At 37.1% G+C, this 24581-nt stretch overlaps 1 protein-coding gene across 2 annotated transcripts in view; it reads left to right on the top strand.

Annotated features, from left to right (window-relative positions):
* The first annotated feature begins 930 nt into the window (after positions 1-930).
* Positions 931-24581, top strand: part of LOC143249866 (lachesin-like) — a 41928-nt gene continuing 18277 nt past the window's right edge. For both annotated transcript variants that reach the window (XM_076500436.1, XM_076500434.1), the window contains exons 1-2: positions 931-1035; positions 20019-20226. In XM_076500436.1, coding sequence (XP_076356551.1) covers positions 931-1035; positions 20019-20226 — 313 coding nt within the window. The remainder of the gene's footprint in view (positions 1036-20018; positions 20227-24581) is intronic.

Below are 24581 nucleotides of genomic sequence, written 5' to 3'. Positions count from 1 at the left end.
CATTTGTTGTTTTTTATACTGAGATGGTTGCTATTTAAATCTTACGTAGATTTGTCTTGTTGTAAGATGGTTTGTTTGTTTTTGAATTTCGCACAAAGCTACTCGAGGGTTATCTGTGCTAGCCGTCCCTAATTTAGCAGTGTAAGACTAAAGGGAAGGCAGCTAGTCATCACCACCCACCGCCAACTCTTGGGCTACTCTTTTACCAACGAATAGTGGGATTGACCATTACATTATAACGCCCCCACGGCTGAAAGGGCGAGCATATTTGGCGCAAAGGGGATGCGAACCCGCGACCCTAAGGTTACGAGTCGCACGCCTTAACACGCTTGGCCATGCCGAGCCAAAATATCTCTTCTGTGTGTTTTCTTATAGCAAAGCTATATCAGGCTATCTGCTGAGCCCACCGAGGGGTATCGAACCCCCTGATTTTAGCATTGTAAATCCGTAGACATACCGCTGTACTAGCGGGGGGCTTTGTTGTAAGAAGCTATAAGTTCACCATCACTCACGATACTGCAAGAGGAAGAAACGAAATAGGACGAAAATACCCAATATGAGCACCACCGTAAGCCTAAGATAATTACGATTTAGAAGATTAAATATGGACATAAAATATAATTTGGTGTTTATCATAATTACTGAGCAGATGATATTCTCAGGCTATAAATATCCAAGAATCAAACAACAAAAGACAAAATAGTAAAATAATGTTTGCTAAAAATAAAATAAAATTCTATTTTTGGATATACGAAAATGTATATTTTTTATATTACAGAGAATATAATTAACAAATTATTTACAATACATCGATAAACGTCAGTTTAACTTTTATAGCAAATCATAATAAGGGTATGCATAATGTTATTTATGAAATCAGTGTTTGTTAACATTGCAGAATAAATTTTAAATACTGTAAAATTTTCAGATATGGAATTTGATCCCAGATTCCTTGAGCCAGTTTATAATATCACGGTGGCTGTAGGGAGAACTGCTAGATTGAAATGTGTTGTGGAAGACTTAGGATTCTATCGGGTAAGTGTTTCACACTTTATAACCGAGTTTATGACATTACATACAGTGACTGTAGGAAAAAAAATAGCCATTCTGTAATGTATTACAGAAGATCTATAATTCCTCCAGGTAAGAGTTTTAGAGAAACGACCTATATCATTGCAATATCTGTGAGAAATACAAGTATATCTGTAGTGGAAATTTATTCTCCTGTCTAAGCTTTTCACATATTAAAATAGAAACCTGGTTCATAACATTGCAATGACTTTATGAAGAAATTACGGTCTAAAATGTGTTACGTGAGATCCAATATTTTGTCAGAAAAGTTTACCACAAATTATAAAGCTGCACTATTTATTAAAGCATTCGTTCTTCTAGACTTTGGATCTTTTAGAATATGAGAGATTTCTGAAGAGTATTTTTCTCGCTTATTTCCCATGAGAATTGTTTTCGTCGTGCCTATCACAAAAAGTGAAAATTCTCCAAAATTTAAAGGCTTAAAGAAAAAATGATGTTAAACTTATAACTAACATTGAGAATTACGGTGTAACTAGATGAGTTATTCAACTAGTTTCCTTAGATAAACTTATAACTAGCAAAGATGTAACCTGAATGTTTTAGTTTTAAACTAGTTTCCTGAGAGAAACTAACAATGAGGAAGGTTTTTATCAATATCAATTCTTCGATCTTTATGGACAAAAACTTACATAATATATTGCAGAGGAACTAGTGTTTTTAATAACTTCTCATGAGATATTTACGTTTTATTATTTTTGTTTGTTTGTTGTTAAGTTCAAAAACACACGATGGAGTATCTTTACTGTTTCCAACACACGTATCGAAACTCGGTGTTTAACGTCATAATCCTTCCAAATTACTGTTCATTCAATGGGTTATTTGTTTTTGTTGTTTTGTTTTTGTTTTAATTTCGCGCAAAGCTACACGAGAGCTATCTGCGCTAGCCGTCCCTAATTTAGTAGTGTAAGACTAGAGGGAAGGCAATTAGTCATCACCACCCACCGCCAACTCTTTTACCAACGAATAGTGGGATTGATCGTCACATTATAACGCTTCCGCGGCTGAAAGGGTGAGCATGTTTGGTGTGAGGGGTATTTGAACTCGCGAACCTCAAATTACGACGGGTCGAGTGCCTTAACCACCTGGCCGTGTCGGGCCCCTTTAAAATGGAAATAGGTAACTTGTATTTCAAGACGAAAAGAAACTGTTTTGTAGCAATTACGTGTTTCTGTATTGGAGTTTACGTAAACTCTTTATTAAGACTGTTTTGATGACGTTCATTCTTAGTTTCTATTCTGGTAATATTTTTTGTTTCGTTCACTACAGTAATGGAAACAACGGTTCATAAATAACAGAATTAATTATTGTCAGTTCACCAACTACAAAAATATTTTTACAAAGTTAAAAAAAAAATTACGCAATCGAACTCCTCAGCGTCTGGTTTAGATTGAATGTACCATTAACCTTCCAAAGGTTTGATTTAAGGTGTTATGGTCGTCGTTCAACGTGTACGTGGCCTTGTTTCAGAGATCTATAAACAGTAAAAGAATTATATGTGGAGACCCAGAGATCAATCAATTATTTGTGGATCACGTGTACGACAAGAAGACAAGCACGAGCTTGGTTTTATTGTTCCTTAACATGGTTTCTTCTTTATTGTATTACTTGAGTCAGGCTTACTAATTATTTATTGTCTTTCACGCAAAAATGAGTTTTTTCCTATAGGAAAGTCACATCGGGCTATCTGCTATGTCCACTGATAGGAATCGAACCCATGATTTGAGCGTTTTAAATCCGACGAATTACCGCTGTACTAACGGCGGACCGAAAATAAACACACAAGAAGCAACTACTGATGTTGATCCTTACACAGGTTGTGGTTTATCGAACAAAATGATGGTTACTTACAAAAATTTGTAAAAATGTTTTTTTCGGTTGTTTTACTACTAATAGTTTTCAATTCTAGTCTAGAAACGAACACATGTTTAATCTGAGGAAATGTAATGTCTCACAGCCAACGAAATATTTAGTTCATAACGTATTCTACCGCTGTTTGTATTCGTGATTTTCCTGGATGTCTAATAATACGGGCCTGGTAGTTAAGGCTCTCGACTTCTAAACTGAGGCTCTGGGTTCGAATCCCCGTCACATCAAACATGATCGCTCTTTCGGCGGTGGGGGCGTTATATTGTGATGGTCAATCCTACCGTTCTTTGGTAAAAGAGTAACTAAAGTGTTGGCGACGGGTGATGTTGACTAGCTGCCTTCCATCAAGTCTATCGCTGACAATAAGAGGCAGCCAGAGCAGACAGATGCGGTTTAGTTTTTTTCGCGAAATGCAAACCAAACCAATCTAACGAATTGATAATGTCTAACTTCGAATGAAAAAACAACACGATTTTATTAGCTACAAAAGTTTAAGAACAGGTAACTATGTTTAATAAATGTTATGGAAACCTAAACAATCTGCTCCATACATCGTATGTTACTAAACAATGTAAGTTCACACAGTCTATTTTGTACGCGTTACTTTAGAATTAAGGAGAAACTAAGTGTATCACAGATTCTTAAATAGTGTTAAGGCGTGCGACTCGTAATCTGAGGGTTGCGGGTTCGCATCCCGGTTGCGCCAAACATGCTCGCCCTTTCAGCCGTGGGGACGTTATAATGTTACGGTCAATCCCACTATTCGTTGGTAAAAGAGTAGCCCAAAAGTTGGCGGTGGGTGGTGATGACTAGCTGCCTTCCCTCTAGTCTTACACTGCTAAATTAGGGACGGCTAGCACAGATAGCTCTCGAGTAGCTTTGTGCGAAATTCCAAAACAAACAAACTTAAATAGTGAAAACAAATTATAGAATTATTTTTTTTATATGTTACAGATTATAACACAATGAATAACAAACTAATTAATCGTGTTTAAATATATATCTATATACACGTATGTATTACAGTTTGTATGCAGGCCTAATGTATTATATACATAATTAGTTAATGTGTAAATTTCTCGAAATTTCTATACACGTTATCTGTAAACTTGATACAAATGTTGGACAAATTCCTCTCACCTCAGTTATTCATGGAAGTAGATCATTCTATTATTCACTTTCTCGTGGAAAGATTCCTGTAACATAGAATAGTACATGCTGTACAGAAATAGACCGTGATGTTTTCCACTGGCATATTGTGTTACTCCACAGGGACACTGTGGTTATTATTTTTGAAGTAAGAGTGATCCCATCTGTCAGGAAGTAGCGCTAGCATCTTCAGAAGAATTGTCATCATTGTTATTAGTGCTTTGTTTTCTCTATTTGGTCCAAGATGACATGAAACTTTGTAGGACTGTGTATAAAAATTGTCTAACTCTACTTGTATTCAGTGCCACCCATGATTAGGCAAGTACACTGGACAAGACTCTTAAGAATATATAAAAAGTAAACAAATTTTGGAGAAGGTAGTGATTCATGAGCGGTTTTTAGCCTCCCTTTTTTTAAAAAACAATACTGCAATTGTGATTTGTGGATCATAGCATCTATGGACTACTGCATCCTAAGAGCATCAGTATAATATTTCTCTGAACGTATGGAACATTTCAGCCTACTGTTGGTTAAGAGTTCGCGAGTGAGAGGTTTATGAAAACCTCTTGAAATTGATTTTAAGTGAAACAAATAATACTCCATACATTTAAGAGTGTCCAATAAGAGGATCTGGATCACTTCCTGAAGTGTTTCAGACTGGTTACACCCTCGATGTGGATTCCTGTGTTTTCAGTTTACCTCCTATGGAAACTGAACATCCACTCAGTTGTTTGCCGTGCGTGGTGACCCGTGAAGAGGAAGAGAGGATCTTGATGGTTGAAGGATCGAACCCCAAAATATCACTTTGGTCTTGCATTCCTGTAGACAAGAAGTCTTGTGGTGGCCCCCAAGGTCGACTAGGTGGTCTTTTTGGGCTAAGGTCAACCACGTACTAGTGTTGAGCGTTCTCAGTGGGTGTTGTGGACATTGTGTTTGATGCCTGTGTTTAGATGTAGTGCTCATGAAACCCTAGCATTTTTGCTATGTCCTAGTTTACCATTATAGTGCATTTCGTCGTAGGACTCCATGCTGGGTGGGATCAGTGGATATTGAAATATTATTTCTTTCTTATGGATCCCCTAATCAAAAATAAAAATAAAATAATAAAATAACAGATCATTGGTAAAGGACAACATCCTAAAGATTCTGAACAACAACTTTCAACTTCTTCAACACCTGTACTCATTTTCTAATATTACATTCTTTACGAGACAAATCTTGTGAACAAATGTCCTCTTTTTATTCAGAAGGAAGTAAAGAGGCTTGATGGCTCTCCAAAGTCAGTCAAAATGCTTCGTTTTTGGAACATCTAGGTGGAAACCTCCACTCCAAAACAGAGTGCACTGCTCTTGTATTCAAAGGCCATTGGAGATACACCCATTGAGGTTACTCCCTATAATACTTTGAATTCATCACGAGTTATTGTTGAATGGGATATGAAGAACATCCGCACGTCAAAAATCCTTGTTGGTTTCTACACCCAAGGAGTTTCGCAGAGAGGCGTATGTTCACTCATAAAAATGGAATTATCATGCCATCCAGTGTCCTTTACATCACCACATCCACCTGCCACCATCAAGACGGGTTATCTGAATTTCAAGGTGTGGCCATATATTCCGAACCCTCTCAGATGTCTCTAATGTCAGTGATTCAGCTATTGAAAGACATCATGTCATGGTTTCTTGGCGTGTACTCATTGTAATGTCAAGAACCATGATGCCTACGAATGTGAAATGGACCCTCATTATGCTAATTGTAGTGGATCTCACCGCTCTTACTTTCATTCTTGCCCTAGGTGGGTGGAGGAAAAAAAGGTACAGTGTATGATAATGGTTCACAACATTTCTTAATCCGATACTCGAAAGTTGCTGTCCACCACTCTATTTCGGACATATGCTGCTGCACTCTGTTCTACTGTTGGAGTGCAAACAGATATCTCTGTATCTCCAACAGAGTAGTTTGCAAACCACGTTCAGAATATTTTGCCGTCCATGGTTAAGAGAGTTGAGAAGTCAACGTCAATATCTATTTTTATCCTCACCATTTCTTCCAGTAGCTCTCGAATCCACTTCCTTCAGTTCTGGCTTCTGACGTTCTTCGGGTCCATTTTCTTCTTCAGCGCTGAGGTGCAGAACCATTACACTATGTAACAAAATTTTTACTTTTTCTTGTTCCTAGGCAGAAAATGTTTTTCCAATTGCTTATGCCTGAAGTAAATGGAAAAGACCTATTTTATTCTTCAAACTTTGCTTTTGTGACCTGGGTAATGAAGTTTTCAAATTTACCCATTTTCCAGAACATTCCAGGTAGATTCAGTGCTGAGTAGCTGACAGGGAATTTTCTCGAACTTACAAGAATCTTCAAGAAATTTCTAGAAATTTGTGGAACTGACAAGAATTTTCAAGTGCAAGTCGCAAATCAGAGAAAGTGTCACCAACATTTTCAAGCTTCTTCACTCGTCAATATGGGCTCTGCTTCTGCCACAATGTATCCGGTCTGTGCAAGACAATTGTAATTGCTTGTAACCCGAACGAGTGATTCCTCTTCATTGATAGCTCATCGAGAAGTCTCAAAGCTGTGCTGCTCCATAATGGGAATAAGTATCCATCTCTTCCCCTGGCTGATTCGGTGCACCTCAAAGAGCGTCAAGACTTTGCTAGAAACCTTGAAGTATGCTGAGTTTGACTGAGAAGTTATCGGAGACTTCGAAATTGTGACATTGCTGATGGGTCTCGAGGAAAGCCTTACCAAGTTTCCCTGTAATCTTTGTCTTTGAGACAACAGGAACACCGCAGAGCACTACACCAGGAAGCAATGGCTACAACGGACCGAGTTCTCTGTGGGGAGGTACAATGTTAAGTGTGAGCCATTAGTGGACCTCCAGAAGGTGTTTTCCCCACCATTGCACATAAAATTGTGTCTTATGAAACAATTTGTCACAGCTCTTGATAAGGAGTCTGCAGCCTTCAAGTACCTACGAGACTTCTTCCCTAAGCTGTCTGAGGCAAAGATCAAAACTGATGTCTTCGTTGGAGAAGAAATAAAGAAGATCCTGGAATGCACAGAATTCCCAAAGCAGCTCAGTAGGAAGGAGAAAAAGGTTGGAGCAGCTTTGTCGTAGTGGCTCGAGGCTTCTTGGGTAATCATAAGGCCGAAAATTATGTGGAACTGGTTGAGGCTCTGGTGAAGTACTACGCCAAAACGGGCTACAGGATGTCCTTGAAAGTCCATATCCTTGATGCTCATCTTGATAAATTCAATGAGAACATGAAAGCATACTCAGAGGAGCAAGGCGAGTACTTCCACCAAGATATAGACAAGGAGCGTATAACGAAAACATGATGGGAGACTATATTTGGTGGCTGATACGTGAAAGTGATTTAAATTACAGTAGCAAATTTCGAAACACTACTCACTTCTAAACATTTTTGTATAACTTTAGTATAAATACATGTAAATCTTGATTCATATGTTGTTTTATTCAGACCTTATGTAAATTAGAATGAGCAAATTTGCCCGTATTTACATGAAAAATAGATTAATTTCTAAATTTTATTATCCAGGTCGTAAAAGCAAAGTTTGAAGGGAATAATGGACATTTTCTGTACTTTTACAATATAAGCACTTAAGAAATAACACATACTATCCAGGAACACAATTTGTGTTACATAGTGTTATTCATTCATGCTCTCAGTCACTGGAATCTTCATCTACCAACGGAGACCTGCCCACACGACCCACGGCATGATCCACGGATGTCGATAGACCTTCTTGTAAAGAGAATTGGCGTAGTCAAAACAGAAGGGCTCTCAGTCAAATTCTCCACTTTGGCTACTTTAATACAGTGGAACTGTCTAGATTTTCCTTCTAATTTGGATGATGTCAAAGCGCTAATTGATTCTATTGATTCTTACCATCCTGTGTGTCTTTTCCTACAGGAAACATTTCTGAAACCTGCCGATGCAGTCACCTGTCGGCAGTTTCTTTTGTGTAGAAATGACAGGTTATGTGATGGACGGGTACAAGAAAGGGTGTCGCTACTGGTTGGTCAGCATGTGTCCACTCTGTCTTTGTCACTCGACATACCCTCGGAGGTTGCAGCCATCTATGCTTCCTTGGGCTGTACTCTCATTATTTGTTCTCTATGCCTGGCTCCTAAAGAGCTCCTTGGACTGTACTATCATTATGTGTTCCCTATGCCTGGCTCCTGAAGAGCTCCTTGGGCTGTACTATCATTATTTGTTCTCTATGCCTGGTTCCTGAAGAGCTCCTTGGGCTGTACTATCATTATTTGTTCTCTATGCCTGGCTCCTAAAGAGCTCCTTGGACTGTACTATCATTATTTGTTCTATATGCCTGGCTCCTGAAGAGTTCTATCATCAGTCAGACCTTGGTACCCCATTGAGCAGTTACAGCTACAATCTCCCTCTTTAATCCTGGAGGATTTTAATGGACATAATCTCTTCTGCAGTGGTGCTGATATTCAGGGGTGGGGTCGTTCCATTAAGAGTATATGCTCTTTGATCACAACTCTCTTCAGTACTTGTTATTATACCTATTTTATGCACTTTGTCAATCTCTTATTGCTATTCATCTTTCTATCTACTCCTCTTCACTTTTCTTTCATTTCTCTTGACCCATGGAGCAGTGTTAATCTTCCTATCATATTGAGGGAGACTACTCATGGTCGATGTCAACCTACCTGCATGCCACCGTGAAAATTGAACCAGGCGAAATGCCCCTCTGTCACTGCTCTCTTGAAACTACTATCGTGTGCAAACCATCAACAGACGACTGTGTAGCAGCAGCAACTGACTGTATTGTCCTGACCGTAATGTCCAGACTGCTTCTCAAACTGTTCCTAAAATCTCGCTATTTTTAACAGTATTCTCGTCCATGGTGGAATCCTGCCTGCCACTTGGCACTGAAGGCATAAAAATGGGCCTAGGATATCTTCTGTAGGTATACCACATTTTCAAACCACATCACTATTCAGCAGGATCATGCACGTGCTCGGCAGGTGAGTGTCAAAGCCGGAAGGAATCTTGAATTAAGTTCGAAATTAGAATCCCTTTTACCACCAGTTCCATAATCATATGGGACAAGATTTATAAGGTCTTCCGCCTCCCTTTCAGTCTTGATCTCCGGTGTCTAGAAAGTTGCTGATGTTCAAAGCATCGTCAATACTCTCAGCAAAAGCTTTTCTCCTACATCTAGCACTTCTGTCTCATCAACCATTTTCTTGGGCATCAAGACTAGGGCAGAGCGATCACCTCTTTCCTTTTGGGCTGATCGTCTCTATAACTAAAATCCCACCTTTACACTTGTAGAACTCAAGGTTACTCTTCATCAATGAGACCTGATGATATTTACTATAAGATGATGCGCCACCTTTCTCCTGCCTCTCTTGCTATTCCTCTGGGGTTTTTTAACCGGATATGGCAGGAGAATCTTTTCCTTGATGCTTAGCACCATGTTATTGTTTTCCGTTTTTCTCAGCCTGGGAAGGATCCCAAGATTCCTTCAAACTACCGTCTAATTGCTTTGACGAGCTGTTTCTGTAAGACCTTAGAGAAGATGGTTAATGTTTGTCTTGTTTGGTTCCTTCTCGCTCACCCAGTGTGAATTCTGATGGCAGCACTCCACCACGGAATACTTGATTCGGCTTGAAACGTCAATCAGGGAAGCCTTTTCCAAACGACAGCATCTTGTTTCTGTATTTTTACCTTTAGAAAGCTTATGATACTACAAGGAAATATAGCATCCTGCAAGATCTGTACTCATACGGGTGACGTGGCTATTTGCCCATTTTTATTAAACAATTTTAATAGACCGGCGATTCCAAGTCCTTGTGGGTTTGACATTTCATTCTTTCCCAAAATGACTTGCAGTCCCTCAGCTCTGTGTCTTGAGTGTTAAGCTTTTCATTATAAAGATTAATGTCATTAGTGGACAACTTTGCTTACATTAGCAAGCAGTCTCTATGTCAACAACTTCCACATCTCGTGTCAATCTTCAAGCGTGAGGTTTGTTGAGCGGCAGCTACAGTCTGCCCTCAATCGATTGGTGAAGTGGACCACAACAAACGGCTTCACTTCTTCTCGTTTTAAAACAGTCTGCATGCACATTTTCTGCCAATCTCCCTGATCCCGAACTTCTTCTCGAAAAAACTGTGCTTCGTATGATCCCCAAGGTAACAACAGGCTTATCTTTAACCATGAGCTGACCTTTATTCTACGCTTCCAGCAGCAACATGTCAAGTATACAAGGACACTGAACATTCTTTGTATTCTCTCTTCCACTTCTTGGGTAGCAGATAGACGTTTTATGCTAAAAATCTATCGTGCCCTTGTAATTCGTAATGACGAGAAATCCACTTGAAGTAAAAATATATTTCAGGATGTGTGGTATGGGTAGTAACACTTTTACTAATAAAGCAGAGAACAACGTTTCCACCTTCTTAGGTCCTTCTCTCAAGTTAACCTGAAGATGACCTTTTTCAGAATACATGGTCTGTATTGCCACTTTTGACCTTCATATCGAGGTGCAGTTGACTGAATTATGTCCGTCCTTAAATGGCGTTTCTGTCTCCACTGGTAAGCTCATCCCACCATGGCTTATTGCCATCACCAAATGTGACATTTCTTTGAGTAATTTTAAGAAGGCAAATACTCCTGATTGAAAGCACCATCTTCTATTTGCTGAACGTCTTTTGAACCATCCTTCCATTCCCATTTATAAGGATGGTTCGAAACCAGGTAACTCTGTGGGCTCTGCCATTGTTTGTTGTGGTTCGTTGATTATATGCAGAATCCCCTCTACAGTTTCTGTGTTCACTGCCAAACTGTAGGTCATTTCACTTGCCCTGGGTCACATACAAGCTATGCAGCACACGAACTGTATTATTCATAATAATTATTTGCTTTGTTCTCCACTGGCCCTGGGATTGTTTCACACTAATTCTCTCTCTTTTCTCGTCAATATTCAAAACTGACTGGCTCGTTTGATTTCATCATCCATTTCTATCCAGTTCTTCTGAATACCGAGTCATGTTGATATGTGCGGGGTGAGCTCACTAACACCACCTGAAATCTGTCTGCTTTGGTGCTATCACAGCTTTGCCTGTCCCATACATGGACTACGGTCCTGTGTTCAAGACGCGGCTCCACGCCAGTTGGCAGTTGACTTGAAGTGAGAAACGTGATTACAAGCTCTTCCAGATGAAACATTTTATTGGATTTTAGGTCTCTTGCTTCCATAAGATTTAGAAGTCGTATGTTGTTCCGGGTAGGCTACGCATTGGTCACAGTTTTTAATTCATCGTTTTCCTTTATCTGGAACTGATGGACCAATGTGTGGTCTGTGTGACACTCAAATCACAATAACCCACATTTTACTGTTATTTCGTCGTTACAACCGTAAGCGACGGCATCATTTTTACCATGGGATCACCTTTGGCATTGGACAATGTCATTGCTATGGTGACACTGTCCACCCCAGTTATGTTTTTAAATTTTTAAGGGCCATTGGCCTTTTAAATTCTATTTAAATTCTTAATTCAAAAATTGGACTCTGTTTTGTTTTCACATAATTCCTTTTTATGTATTTTAATAAATTTACTTTTAAACGCCAAACAACCAAGCAACCAGACTGGTTACTTCCTGGAATTGATGGAATATGAAACAAGTTATACAATAACTGACCATGAGTTTGGATTGTTAAACTTTGATGTTATCCAACATACAAACAAGACACAGATATGGAACTGGAATACAGTAAGAGCAAAGTTGCACTAATGCTCCAAACCAAGCTGTGGATAAGGCCGAGTTCAAGGCTTGAAAAAGGGATCCTTCAGAGAACGTGGTAGATTTTATGACAACTCTGAACCAGTTGCATTTTAAGGCATACCTTACAATGGTATTAAATCATCATGAGGATATTATCATTGATAATCTTATCCACAACAAATTTATTACACATTCTCCCGATGTCACATTTCTTATGGGTGGGTAAAGCAGAATTCTTTACAGTGAACTGCTTATACCTTGCCATGCAAGGTTTTACTGATTGCATAGCAATAGCAGGAGGGTTGACAGTGAGCTGTAGCTACTGCTACTTCCATTATGTAAAATTAATAATGTCATAGTGGAGTCTTAACACTACCTTGGGGACTGTAGCAGGTAGCTTACACTGAAAGGCTTAGTGCTCAGTACACTACCTTGGGGGTTACTGTAGCAGGTAGCTTACACTGAAAGGTTTAGTGCTCAGTACACTACCTTGGAGGACTGTAGCAGGTAACGTACACTGAAAGGTTTAGTGCTCAGTACACTACCTTGGGGACTGTAGCAGGTAACTTACACTGAAAGGTTTAGTGCTCAGTACACTACCTTGGGGGTTACTGTAGCAGGTAGCTTACCCTGAAAGGTTTAGTACTCAGTCCATCTCCTTGAGAATTAGGTGAGGCGTAGTATATGTCTGTGAAAATACAAGGGTTAAAAAAATCGTTACTCGTTAATAAAGAAATTGTCAGGGTTTTTTTCCTATATAAGATAGTTCACGTGAAGCCACCACTCTAATCAGTTAACACATACTGATAGACTAGACATGGCTAGAAAGGCATAATTTCAATTATGTTTAGGAAAAGTGAGCAACAAGATAAAGATAGTCATTTTCAACCAGGGTCTGGCGTCAGCATCCTAGTGATAAATGTAATGTAGAAATTATTGTTTAGTTTTGCCCATGCAAGTAGTGAACTACGGTTTTAAGGGAAAGTGATTTAATGCCAGCTGGACTGGATCCAAGAACCATAGACTGCACAAGCGTATATTACAGAGGGAGACACAGTACCTGTGTTTACGCAATTGTTGTTCCATGGTTTATTACAGACATGTCCTCCAGTGGCACAATGGGATATTTGTTGACTCCAACGCTAGAATATGGATTTAGATACCCGTAGTGGGTGAAGCACAAATAGCCTATTTTGTTGCCTTGTGCTTATCTTTAAACAAACAAACAAATACTACAGATGAGTTCTAGAGTGTTGGAGATATTTAACGTAATGATATAATCCATTCATTTCCACACAAGCGAGGGCCTTCAGTCAATAAGGATGCTCTCTCTAACATGTCAATGTAGCCAGTCGCTGTTTAACGCTCCTGTATAACATGAAGCTCCATTGTTCCATGAAAGGAGAAAGCACCCCTGATCATGATGGAACCTCCTCCACTGTGTCGTGTAAAAAATGTCTCCGATGGGATATCCTTATCGTGCCAGTAACGTTGGAAGCCATCTGGACCATACAGGTTAAATGTTTTTCTCATCAGCGAACAAAACCTTCGTCCATTTTTCTACGTTCCATGTTTGGTGCTTCTCAACAAAGTTTAACCGAGCTGTTTCGTGGTGTGGAAGGAGGCGGGGCCTTTGAAGACGTTTACGGTTTTTTAAGCCTTTCTCTCGTAGATGCCGTCTTATCGTTCTTGAGCTGCATTCTGCGTCTGTAAGGGCCTTAACCTGGTTCGACGATCGGCTGGTGTCTTGCCGAACAACCCGTCGAATCCTCCTGCTCAACGTCGGCTAAATTTTCTTGGGCCGACCACTTGAAATACTCGTTCCGTATCCCTCAGGGTCTTTTAAGAAATTTGCAACAGCAGTTTTACTACGCCCAATCTCACCAGCAATGGCACGTTGAGAAAGACTTTGCTTTTGCAGCTCGACAATTCTGCCACGTTCAAACTCTGTTAACCTTTTAGCCTTTGCCATGTTTATACCCAATGTAACATAATAATGTAACATTATTATGTAACATAATAATGTAACAATAAATAGCTGACGAAGTCAAACAGAACTAACTCACTATCACTTAGACACTAGAAATCCATGTATGATTAAATAATAGTTTTATGGGCTTCCCTGGAGTACCAAGAATGTATTCATTACTGGAGTTTTACAGTGATTTTTTTTCCAAATTTGTATATCAGCTTTCAAAAAATATTTTATTAATATATATTACTTTAATAAGAACTCCAATGCTGGTATATTAACAACAGTGGACTAAGGACAGTATTACCATAGGTAGAGTGAAGTGTGTGATAGGATATGCTAATGATATGCAGGATTAAAAAACAAATGCTTGCAGTGGTGTTTTTTATCAAATACCACCAAGCTCTCCTACATGTTGAAATGATTGCTCTTTGTGTAGATCACACATCAACAAAATGACCTATAAACTTTCAATATACAGATGAAAATCTTGCACATTGGCTAGCAATATTCCAGGAATGTGATACATTTTTTTCTGCACAGACTGAACTTACAACACGGAAACACAAATGGACTTTTTTACTGCTTGCTTGAACATCCCAACTTAGGATATCATGTGAAGAACAATTCTATTTCTGTCATATCAAACTTTAGCCATTTATTAGTAGATGCTAATAATGAATAGATACTGTAGTTATAGACCACATGGTCATGTTAGCACAGTCGAAAAGTAATATTCTAGTCATTAGTGTTCCTCAGATATCTGAAGCAAGGTTGTTAAACCTTGTATAAATCAAGGATCGAAAGCTACAAAAATTTTACTCACACTTGTATTTCACTCTCACATTCGAGTCAAAATGTTGAGTAGTAGTGTGAACACTGTATGGTGTATTTCTCAAAACGAAAATATAAGCCTAGACAGAAGACTATAATCATTATTTGCTGGTTGTTAGTGATTAATCAGCTAGGTGGGCTGAAGTACTTCAATGCGGTCCAATGCTGCAAGGTTTGCATAGCACGTGATAACCGTATTTGACTCATGTGAGGAAATTTACTTTGGTCTGTAAGTTAATTTATATAGCCAGTTGATCTATGAGTTTGTGTAAAGAGTTGATGTAGTTGAGATAAGTGCATCACCTTATTATCCCCCACCCAGTCTAATGGTTTGTCACAGTTAGTTATACAAACTATCAAATGGATCTTTGCACAGTTTATTATTACCTGTCAAATTAAATGGAACAACACATGCAGCAGATGATGGCACACTGGACAAAGTAACAATGGCTGTCTGGTTGTTATGCCAAGCATGCTTATGTTTGTCATGATGGCACAGTGGACAAAGTAACAACAGCTGTCTGGTTGTTTGCTAAGCATGCTCATGTTTGTCATGATGGCACAGTGGACAAAGTAACTACGGCTATCTGGTTGTTTGCCAAGCATGCTCATGTTTGTTGAAAAATACTAGTTTCTGTGAATATAATGTAGGATCCTTCCTTCAAGAAAAATACCACAATATTAAAAATATTATTTGGTCTGGTTAAGGCCTTGATTCACAAAGATGCATAAATACGCATATCAGTAGATATGGAAATAACCATATGGCAAAAAAAGATGTTATAATAAAAGAGTCAAGGAAAAGAAGTACCAACATGGAAACTGGATGTAGTTTTGGTATACGTCAGTTGCATGGAAAAAGCTTGGCTGTGGTTAGGTAGACTTTGTCTCATACAGAAACAGATTGGTCAGTTGATATATGAGGCACCTTATTCACATGGCATGGCTAAGGTATATAAGGCACGTTGACATGCCACAACCATTTGTTACCAGTCGATTTTTTACAAAGTTAGGTTTATTGACAAGAAAGCTTATTGGACTCAAAGCTCACTGTAACCCTTGCCTTACAATAAAAACTATCGAGTATGAATAGAGATCCACAAAATATCAAGAGACTGCTTCTCAGTTTATGAGACGTTTAGGATGGTTGGTGTAAGTAAATGATGTGCTGAATATATCTTGAGCTTTTATTAATGCCAGGAATTAGAAAATTAGATTCAAAGTTCGTTGCAGTCTTAATTTTCCGAACTTTCAAGAGATTTTCTGAAGTTCAATTCCATCCAAAAGCTGTATATATAACTAAGTAGCGACATAAACTCTGTATAGCAGGCTGCACAAAGCTCACTAAACTAACCAACCGTATACTTCAAGTATATGACTCCTCTTCGTGTGGCAGATACTATGAATCAAGTTGTTACGGTTCTGAGTGGAAAATTTTTAGTTTCACTGGAACTGCCTGTATTTATTTTTCTGTGATGTCAACTGATGTTAAGTGATTTTGTCAAATTACAATGAGCCCGGTATGGGCAGGTGGTTGAGGCGTTCGACTCGTAATCCGAGGATCGTGGGTTCGAATCCCGGTCGCACCAAACATGCTCGCCCTTTCAGCCGTGGGGGCGTTATAATGTGACGGTCAATCCCACTATTCGTTGGTAAAATAATAGCCCAAGAGTTGGCGGTGGGTAGGGATGACTAGCTTTCTTCCCTCTAGTCTTACATTGCTAAATTAGGGACGGCTGTAACAGATAGCCCTCGTGTAGCTTTGCGCAAAATTCGAAAAACAAAACAATAACTTATGGTGCTAATGATACATGTCTTTTTAGTTCAGTTACTGATTTTGGTGGCCATCTATGATAATGAATGTATTTTACTGCATAATATATCATTTCATCTAGATTTTTTCTGAGTGTGAATTGATATATGTTTTAGTGACAGCATTAATATTAATCCTATTTGAAATAATTTCAAACAAAAAGTTTGTTCAACTTCAATCTGCTTGTAATTATCTAGTTTGTGATGCCAATAAAATCTGTTGAGTTTAATTTCTCAGAGGCACCATCCGAGACACATTTACTGGAAGAGCTTGTGTGGGTTCCCATGAAAAAAACAGGGGAGATTCATTCAAAGCCACAACTATACGTGACAAGCTATAATATTAAGATATATATGAATAAGGCAATATATGTGCATGAATAAATACATGTGTGTCGATTGAATGAATATGAAATTGACATCTAAGAAAATCAGTTGCTTGGAGAACACAAATATAATTTAATAAATGAATGAAAATAAATGATTCATCTGTGGTTACTGGTCTGTAAAGCATTATTTGAAGACACAGAGAATCTTCAGTTTCGATACATAAATATTCAGCAGATATTAAAAGGAATACTATTAATGGCTGTTGTTTATCTAAGCAGCAGTGAATAATATTTTGACTGGACCAAAAGTGATATTAATAAGTAGGTGAAATTATCAGTAGTAATTCAACTTAACAAACAGTAACTTTCTGTGTGACTTAAGTTACTGTTTATTAAGTTGAATTACTACTGGTAATTTCACCTGCTTATTAATATCTATTTTGGTCCAGTTCTTAATAACATGGTTGAAAAGATGTCAGTGACCTTTAGTCCTTAATAGCATGGTTCTAGAGGTGTCAGTGACCTTTAGTCCTTAATAGCATGGTTCTTGAGATGTCAGTGACCTTTAGTCCTTAATAATCATGCCGACTCAACTATTTTGATGAACCCACAGATTTAGTTAATGCTTTCATAACATTATTTTAGTAAAGGTACAGTTGAAATACGTGAGAGTTTAGATGAAGTGTAACTGAAACAGATTCAAAGTGCTTCAATGAATGCACTGCAGAATACATTTGCTTTAAACTTTGATTGTGTTGAAATAAAACTTCTTTTACGTTTCACTTATATCTAGTCCTTTAATTTAGCATATTCACTGTCAATATTAAACTAATTTATATTTTGCCGTTTAAAACCTTTCCTGGCAAGCCTTCTGTTATTCTGAGACTCCTTTCTGAATTCTCCAAAGAAAATAAGTTAACTTCATTGCATCACATAGCTTAAGAAACAACGACAAAAATAGAACTTTTTATACATTATAAAATAATGAAAAGGATATTAGGCTTTCCACTTTGTTTATTACAGATAACAAAACAATAAAAAATAAAAATTATACATTCAGCATTGTATATTAAATATTGTAAAAACACAATAATATATAAATAACTTTCTTGCAGTTGAGCATTGGGAGACAATAATAAACATACTAGTCAACCTGGTTTGTGTATCCCAATATACCGTTTATGTTACAAATTATAACACAATAAAACACCAGTCAACATGGTCTGTGTATCCAAATATACCGTTTATGTTACAGATTATAACATAATAAAACACCAGTCAACATGGTCTGTGTATCCAAATATACCGTTTATGTTACAGATTATAACATAATAAAACACCAGTCAACATGGTCTGTACATCCCAATATACTGCTTATGTTACAGATAATAACACCATAAAACACCAGCCAACATGATCTGTGTATCCCAACATACTGATTATGTCATATATTATAACACAATAAAACACCAGTCAACCTGGTTTGTGTATCCAAATATACTGTTTATGATACAAATTATTACATAATAAAACACTAGTCAACCTGGTTTGTGTATCCAAATACACTGTTTATGTTACAAATTATAACACAATAAAACACCAGTCAATATGATTTGTGTATCCCAACATACTGATTATGTCATATATTATAACACAATAAAACACCAGTCAACCTGGTTTGTGTATCCAAATACACTGTTTATGTTACAAATTATAACACAATAAAACACCAGTCAACATGATTTGTGTATCCCAACATACTGATTATGTCATATATTATAACACAATAAAACACCAGTCAACCTGGTTTGTGTATCCAAATACACTGTTTATGTTACAAATTATAACACAATAAAACACCAGTCAACATGATTTGTGTATCCCAACATACTGATTATGTCATTTATTATAACACAATGAAACACCCGTAAACGTTTTTTGTGTATCTCAATTTACCGTTTATGTTACAGATTATAACACAGTAAGACACCACCAACATACTCAACACAAATAAATGGAGAAGACAGTAGACGATATGCTTTGTCATTACACACTATTAAACAATGAAAACAAGCTAAACAACTGTTTTATATACTGAAAATTAAAAACAGTAAAGTGATTACATTTAGACTGTCAGATTTATATATTACGGCTTAAAAAGAAATAGTTTCAAATAACATTACCATTATAACAAGCTCTGAGGTTAGCATAAGTCGTAAAGAAAAATTCACCATAATTTCCAAACTAGTACTGGTACTAGTTTTCTGTGCGTTAAATTATTTGTTATTTTTTTAACATTATTTTTCAATAAATATTTCCTGTTGGAGTTCTACCTTTGATTTGATATTTAGATATACTTAGCAATAAATAATAAGTCACCGAACTATTAATTATTTTTATTGTAATGATTGATTCGTGTTTTCATCAGGTTATAACTATTAACATTTTTGTATTTCTGTGATTTTATTGTCTACAGGAGAAAATAAACGACAATTAGGTACATTACAGGACAAAATTGTCCGTAATTGTAACACATAACTTCTGTAATAATAGTTAGTTTTTTGTGTTATAAATATGTTGTTATTTCTATGCCTTTTTTTCTAAAGTACAATAACGTAGTTATATAATAAGTTCTAATTTATGTCATGGCCAGGTGGTTAGGGCACATGACTTGCAATCTGAGGGTGGGGTCTTCCCAAATATGCTTGCCCTTTTAGCTGTGGTGGGCGTTATAATAATCGATCAATCCCCCTATGAGTTGGCGGTAGGTAGTGATGACTAGCTGTCTATAAGTTTTGATTGCTAAATTAGAGACGGCTAGCGGAGATAGCCCTCGTATGGCTGTGTGCCAAATTCGAAACAAACATTCCACACGTAGAAGGTATAACAAATTTTATTATTTTTAAAATTTATTTTTTACCTTTATAAAGGTTATTTGTCATTTGAAGCTTAGCATGTGGGTTTAGAATTGTCTTGTTAGACATTGTGGTGATTATACAAAAGATATTATAAACATGGAATATTGAGCTGATGATTCGTGTTTTAAATTCGTTCGAAGTTTCATATTTTTAGTGTATTGAATTATGAAATTAGATACTTCTATACTATCAATTCAACTCATTTGTATATTATGTTTACTGTGTTCTTGTATCTATATTTCCAAATTTATAATTTAAGGTTGCCTGGCTGAGAGTCAAAAGCAAGACTATCCTGACCATCCACAACCACGTGATAACTAGGAATTACAGAATTGACCTAAGTCATAATAACTATCGAAACTGGGTTCTACACATCAATAACGTCAAGGAGTCTGACAGAGGAGGCTACATGTGTCAGATAAATACAGTTCCCATGAAAAGCCAAGTCGGGTATCTAGACGTTGTTGGTATGTTAAGGACTAGCATTAGTCAGAAAATACTTAGTAAATATTTCTTCTTTTCAGTATTGATTACAAAGTGGTAGTACTGTGAAACATAAATTCAGAAGCTTAAGCGAATTCTATACTAAATGAAAGATTGTTTGTTTGTTTTGTGGAATTTCGCGCAAAGCTATATGAGGGCTATCTGCACTAGCCGTCCCTAATTTAGCAGTGTAAGACTAGAGGGAAGGCAACTAGTCATCGTTACCCGCCGCCAACACTTGGGCTACTCTTTTACCAACGAATAGTGCGATTGACCGTCACATCATAACGCCTCACGGCTGAAAGGGCAAACATGTTTGGTGCGATGGGGATTCGAACACGCGACCCTCAGATTACGAGTCGAACGCCTCAACCCTCCTGCACATGCTGGGCCCTAAATGAAGGAAGTGGCATATATGTGATAAAATGTTTGTTTTTTAAATTTCGCGCAAAGCTACACGAGAGCTATCTGCGCTAGCCGTTCCTAATTTAGCAGTGTAAACTAGAGGGGAGGCAGCTAGTCATCACCACACACCACCAATGCTTGGACTATTTTACCAACGAATAGTGGGATTGGCCGTCACATTATAATACTCCTACGGCAGAAAGGGCGAGCATGTTTGGTGTGACGGGGATTCGAACCCGCAACTCTCAGATTACGATTCGAACGCCTTAACCCACCAAGCTATGCTGGGCCAGCTGTAGAGAAGGTGCAACCCTCTAGTGGTCAGTCATTTCCTGTACTAGGGCCGTAACAAAGTGACAAAAAACAAATACCTTCATTTACAAAGAGGCCTGATGACTCGCGAATTTAATAAAACTTGTCTTCTGTGAAGGCAAGAGTAAACAAGGATTGTATTAGTCCTTACGTCATCCATGGATTCATTTTTTTTACTTATCGAAATTAACATTTGGTGTTGAAAATAAAACGTCAGAACTATTATTATGCAAATTAATTCTACATTAATTAGAATATTAAAATTATTTGTTCTTACGTTCAAAGACACACAGTAGGCTATCTGAACTGTAACATTTACAGGGATTGAAGTTTTAAGAGTGATATTACGATTTTAAAGTACAATAATGAAGAAAAAAGTTATGAGGGCTTAATTATGTAAGCCAGATGCTGATCAATTTAAAATAAAGTCACTGAGTTTAATATTTTTTAACAAAGAAAAATTAACTATTTTGCTTAAAAATTATCTAACTTCTTGCTACTGTTGTTAGGTTTCGTTCTCTTCCCAGAAAATTAATATTTTTACAATTAAGGAACATATATTTTTGCTATCTGTTCGAAATGATAAAAACATGGAACACAAAATAAAGCCTAGTTTACTATAAAATTGCACAAAGTGAGTTAATTTAACCACATTGATTTTGTATTCTCAAAATAACTCGATGCTAATGAGAGTATTTGTTAGAAATTAAGATTTTATTGTTGTTTATGGTTAAAAGCAAAGCTAAACAAAACACTTACTATGATCTACCCACTGCAGGTATTCAAACCCGATGTTTATCGTTCTAAGTACAAAACTATCACTGACCTCCTGTGTGTGTGTCTGTTAGGGAGAGGGGTATTGATTAACACTAAAATAAATAAAACGAAATCCAAGAGTTTCTATTGTCTTCAATGTCCAGCGCCCTCTTTGATTTTCTTTTAATTAAACTGTATATTGTCCTTGAATGGCTGGCAGTTAATTAACAAACTCGACATTTGTCTGTGATGTCATCACTAACATTACTACTACGTAAAAGGGCCAGTCGAGGCCTAGTGGTGAGTTTTTTAGGTCTGTTGACCTAGAATCCGCATTTTGCTTGCCGTTATCTCAAAATATTTCACTCTGCGCTTTGGCAGATTATAAATGTGGCAGTTAAATCTTTGGCAATATTTCGTCAGTGCTGATAATGGGTGCTGTTGACTAGCTCCCTCTTCACTTGTTTTGTTAATTGAAAATTAGGGTTAGCTGTCAACAGCTGGCGCTTGTGTTGAATTGCGTTAAAATTGCCTCGAGAAACATAAATTTCAGGGTTCGTTTCATGTGTAAGAGTTTGAAAAATAGTTACAAGTGAGTATTTCAATACTGATCAGTAACATTAGTTATATAGTAACATGTTAAAGGAGGAAAAAAGTTTGATTCGAAAAAAGATTTAAAACTACATAGAGGACCATCTGCGCTGTGTTTGTCGTGGTTATCGAAATTTTCAGCGTGATAAGTCCTGAAACTTACCCGCAAGCTATTATTAGGACTTACCAAAAAAAAAGGAACAGTTTACTTTAATCTCAACGTTTCGCAACTAATAAAATAATTAATAGTATATAATCATATTAAGTAGGTCGTTCAAGTTTGTAAGCTTACTAACCACGTGAGTTAAGACGTTCGAGTCATAAGCCGAGGTTCGCGGATTCGAATTCCCATCGCGCCAAACATGCTCGCCCTTTTAGCCGTGGGGGCGTTATAATGTAACGGTCAATCCCACAATTCGTTGGTAAAAAAAGTAGCCCAAGAGTTGGCGGTGGGTGGTGATGACTAGCTGCCTTCCCTCTAGTCTTACACTGCTAAATTAGGGAGGGCTAGCACAGATAGCCCTCGAGTAGCTTTGTGCGAAATTTCCAAACAAACAAACAAACTAACCACGTGAGTTAAGGCGTACGACTCATAATCCGAGGTTCGCGGATTCGAATTCCCGTCGCGCCAAACATGCTCGCCCTTTTAGCCGTGGGGGCGTTATAATGTGACGGTCAATGCCACTATTCGTTGGTAAAAAAATAGCCCAAGAGTTGGCGGTGGGTGGTGATGACTAGCTGCCTTCCCTCCAGTCTTACACTGCTAAATTAGAGACAGTTAGCGCAGATAGCCCTCGAGTAGCTTTGAGCGAAATTAAAAAAAAACAAGAAGAAACAAATTCTATAAATGTAACTCTCACTTTTTGATAACGAGAAACCCGCTTGAAGTAAAAATATATTCCCAAGACAGCTGGTATGGGTATTAAAACTTTAATTAAAATAAGAGTAGAGAACAACGTTTTGACCTTCTTAGGTCATCTTCGAAGAAGATTGTTGTTCTCTACTTTATTTTAATAAAAGTTTTAATACCCATACCAGCTGTCTTGAAATACAGTCACTGTCCCTACTCGTTAGTAAAGATTATCTCTCAAGAGTTGTGATTGGTTTATGTCAGTTGGTTGACTTCCCTGTGATCAGTATTTCAAAAATAAGGACAGCATCAGATATACTCTTCCATAAACACATAAATGCTTCTAAAAAACTGAAAACGAAAGTTCTAGAAATTTAATTAACCAACAAATTTCAAACATATAGATGTTCTGGTCATCAAAAATACATTATGTAATTAAAGTGTGTTATAAAAATATTGTTAACAACATAACGTAGAATTAAACATTGTAATCTTAACTACCGCTTTTATTACGTTGTCTCAAAAACTTCGTAAGCTCTAATGATGAATTAACGATAGTTTGTGTTACAAAAATATCTTATTAACGTTCCTTGCTTGGATTCTTCATAGAAATATAGTTTATTGCATCACCTTTAGTGTTGAGCTGGTAAACATAATTAATTTAATTTTAATGGATTTTTTCAAATAATCATTAGGAAAACTATAAAGTAGAAAAATTGAGTCGAGCTACAAGAAAGTACACGGTTTTATTCTCTGGCCTGTTAGGTTTTTGATTTTTTAAGAATATAATTAGTGAGCTTTTTTTTCAAAATCAAATTAGACCAAAATGAATACCCTCCCGCTAGTACAGTGGTATGTTTACAGATTAACAACGCTAACATTAAAGGTTCGATTCTCCTCGCTGGGCTCAGCAGATAGTCTGACGTGGTTTTGCTATAAGAAAACAAACAAACCAACATGAATGTTAATATTTACCGCATTGTTCACGTAAACCATGTTTACCGTACGTTATTCTAAATTATATGTAACTTTTTGTTTTACTATTATTAGAAACGTTAAATAGGGCTTAAGTAATAAGACAAGTGTGGTGCAGACGGAATATCGTATTTTTATTTTATTAGCAGAAGTGTTACATGTTTATAAGGTGTGTTTGGGTTTTAACCTTTCTTTATGTGTTGTTTTTAGTTATGTTTGCATTGTTGAACACAATAATTTTGAACTAAACATAGACATACTTGGCAATGTTGTTATACCATTATTATTCTTCAACTATATTGTTTTGTTTTGTATTTAACTAGAAGATAAACATGTTGTTTGGAACAGAATAAATCTTTTTTGTTCTCTTACTAAACATTTTTGTTTCAAATATTTTAAACGTAACTATGCAGGCTACTTTATCAAATCATCAGATTAAAATGTCAGAAA

The sequence above is a fragment of the Tachypleus tridentatus genome, chromosome 4 (assembly GCF_004210375.1).
Source record: "Tachypleus tridentatus isolate NWPU-2018 chromosome 4, ASM421037v1, whole genome shotgun sequence".
Classification (NCBI taxonomy): Eukaryota; Metazoa; Arthropoda; class Merostomata; order Xiphosura; family Limulidae; genus Tachypleus; species Tachypleus tridentatus.
This window is presented reverse-complemented; position numbering and strand designations above follow the sequence as displayed.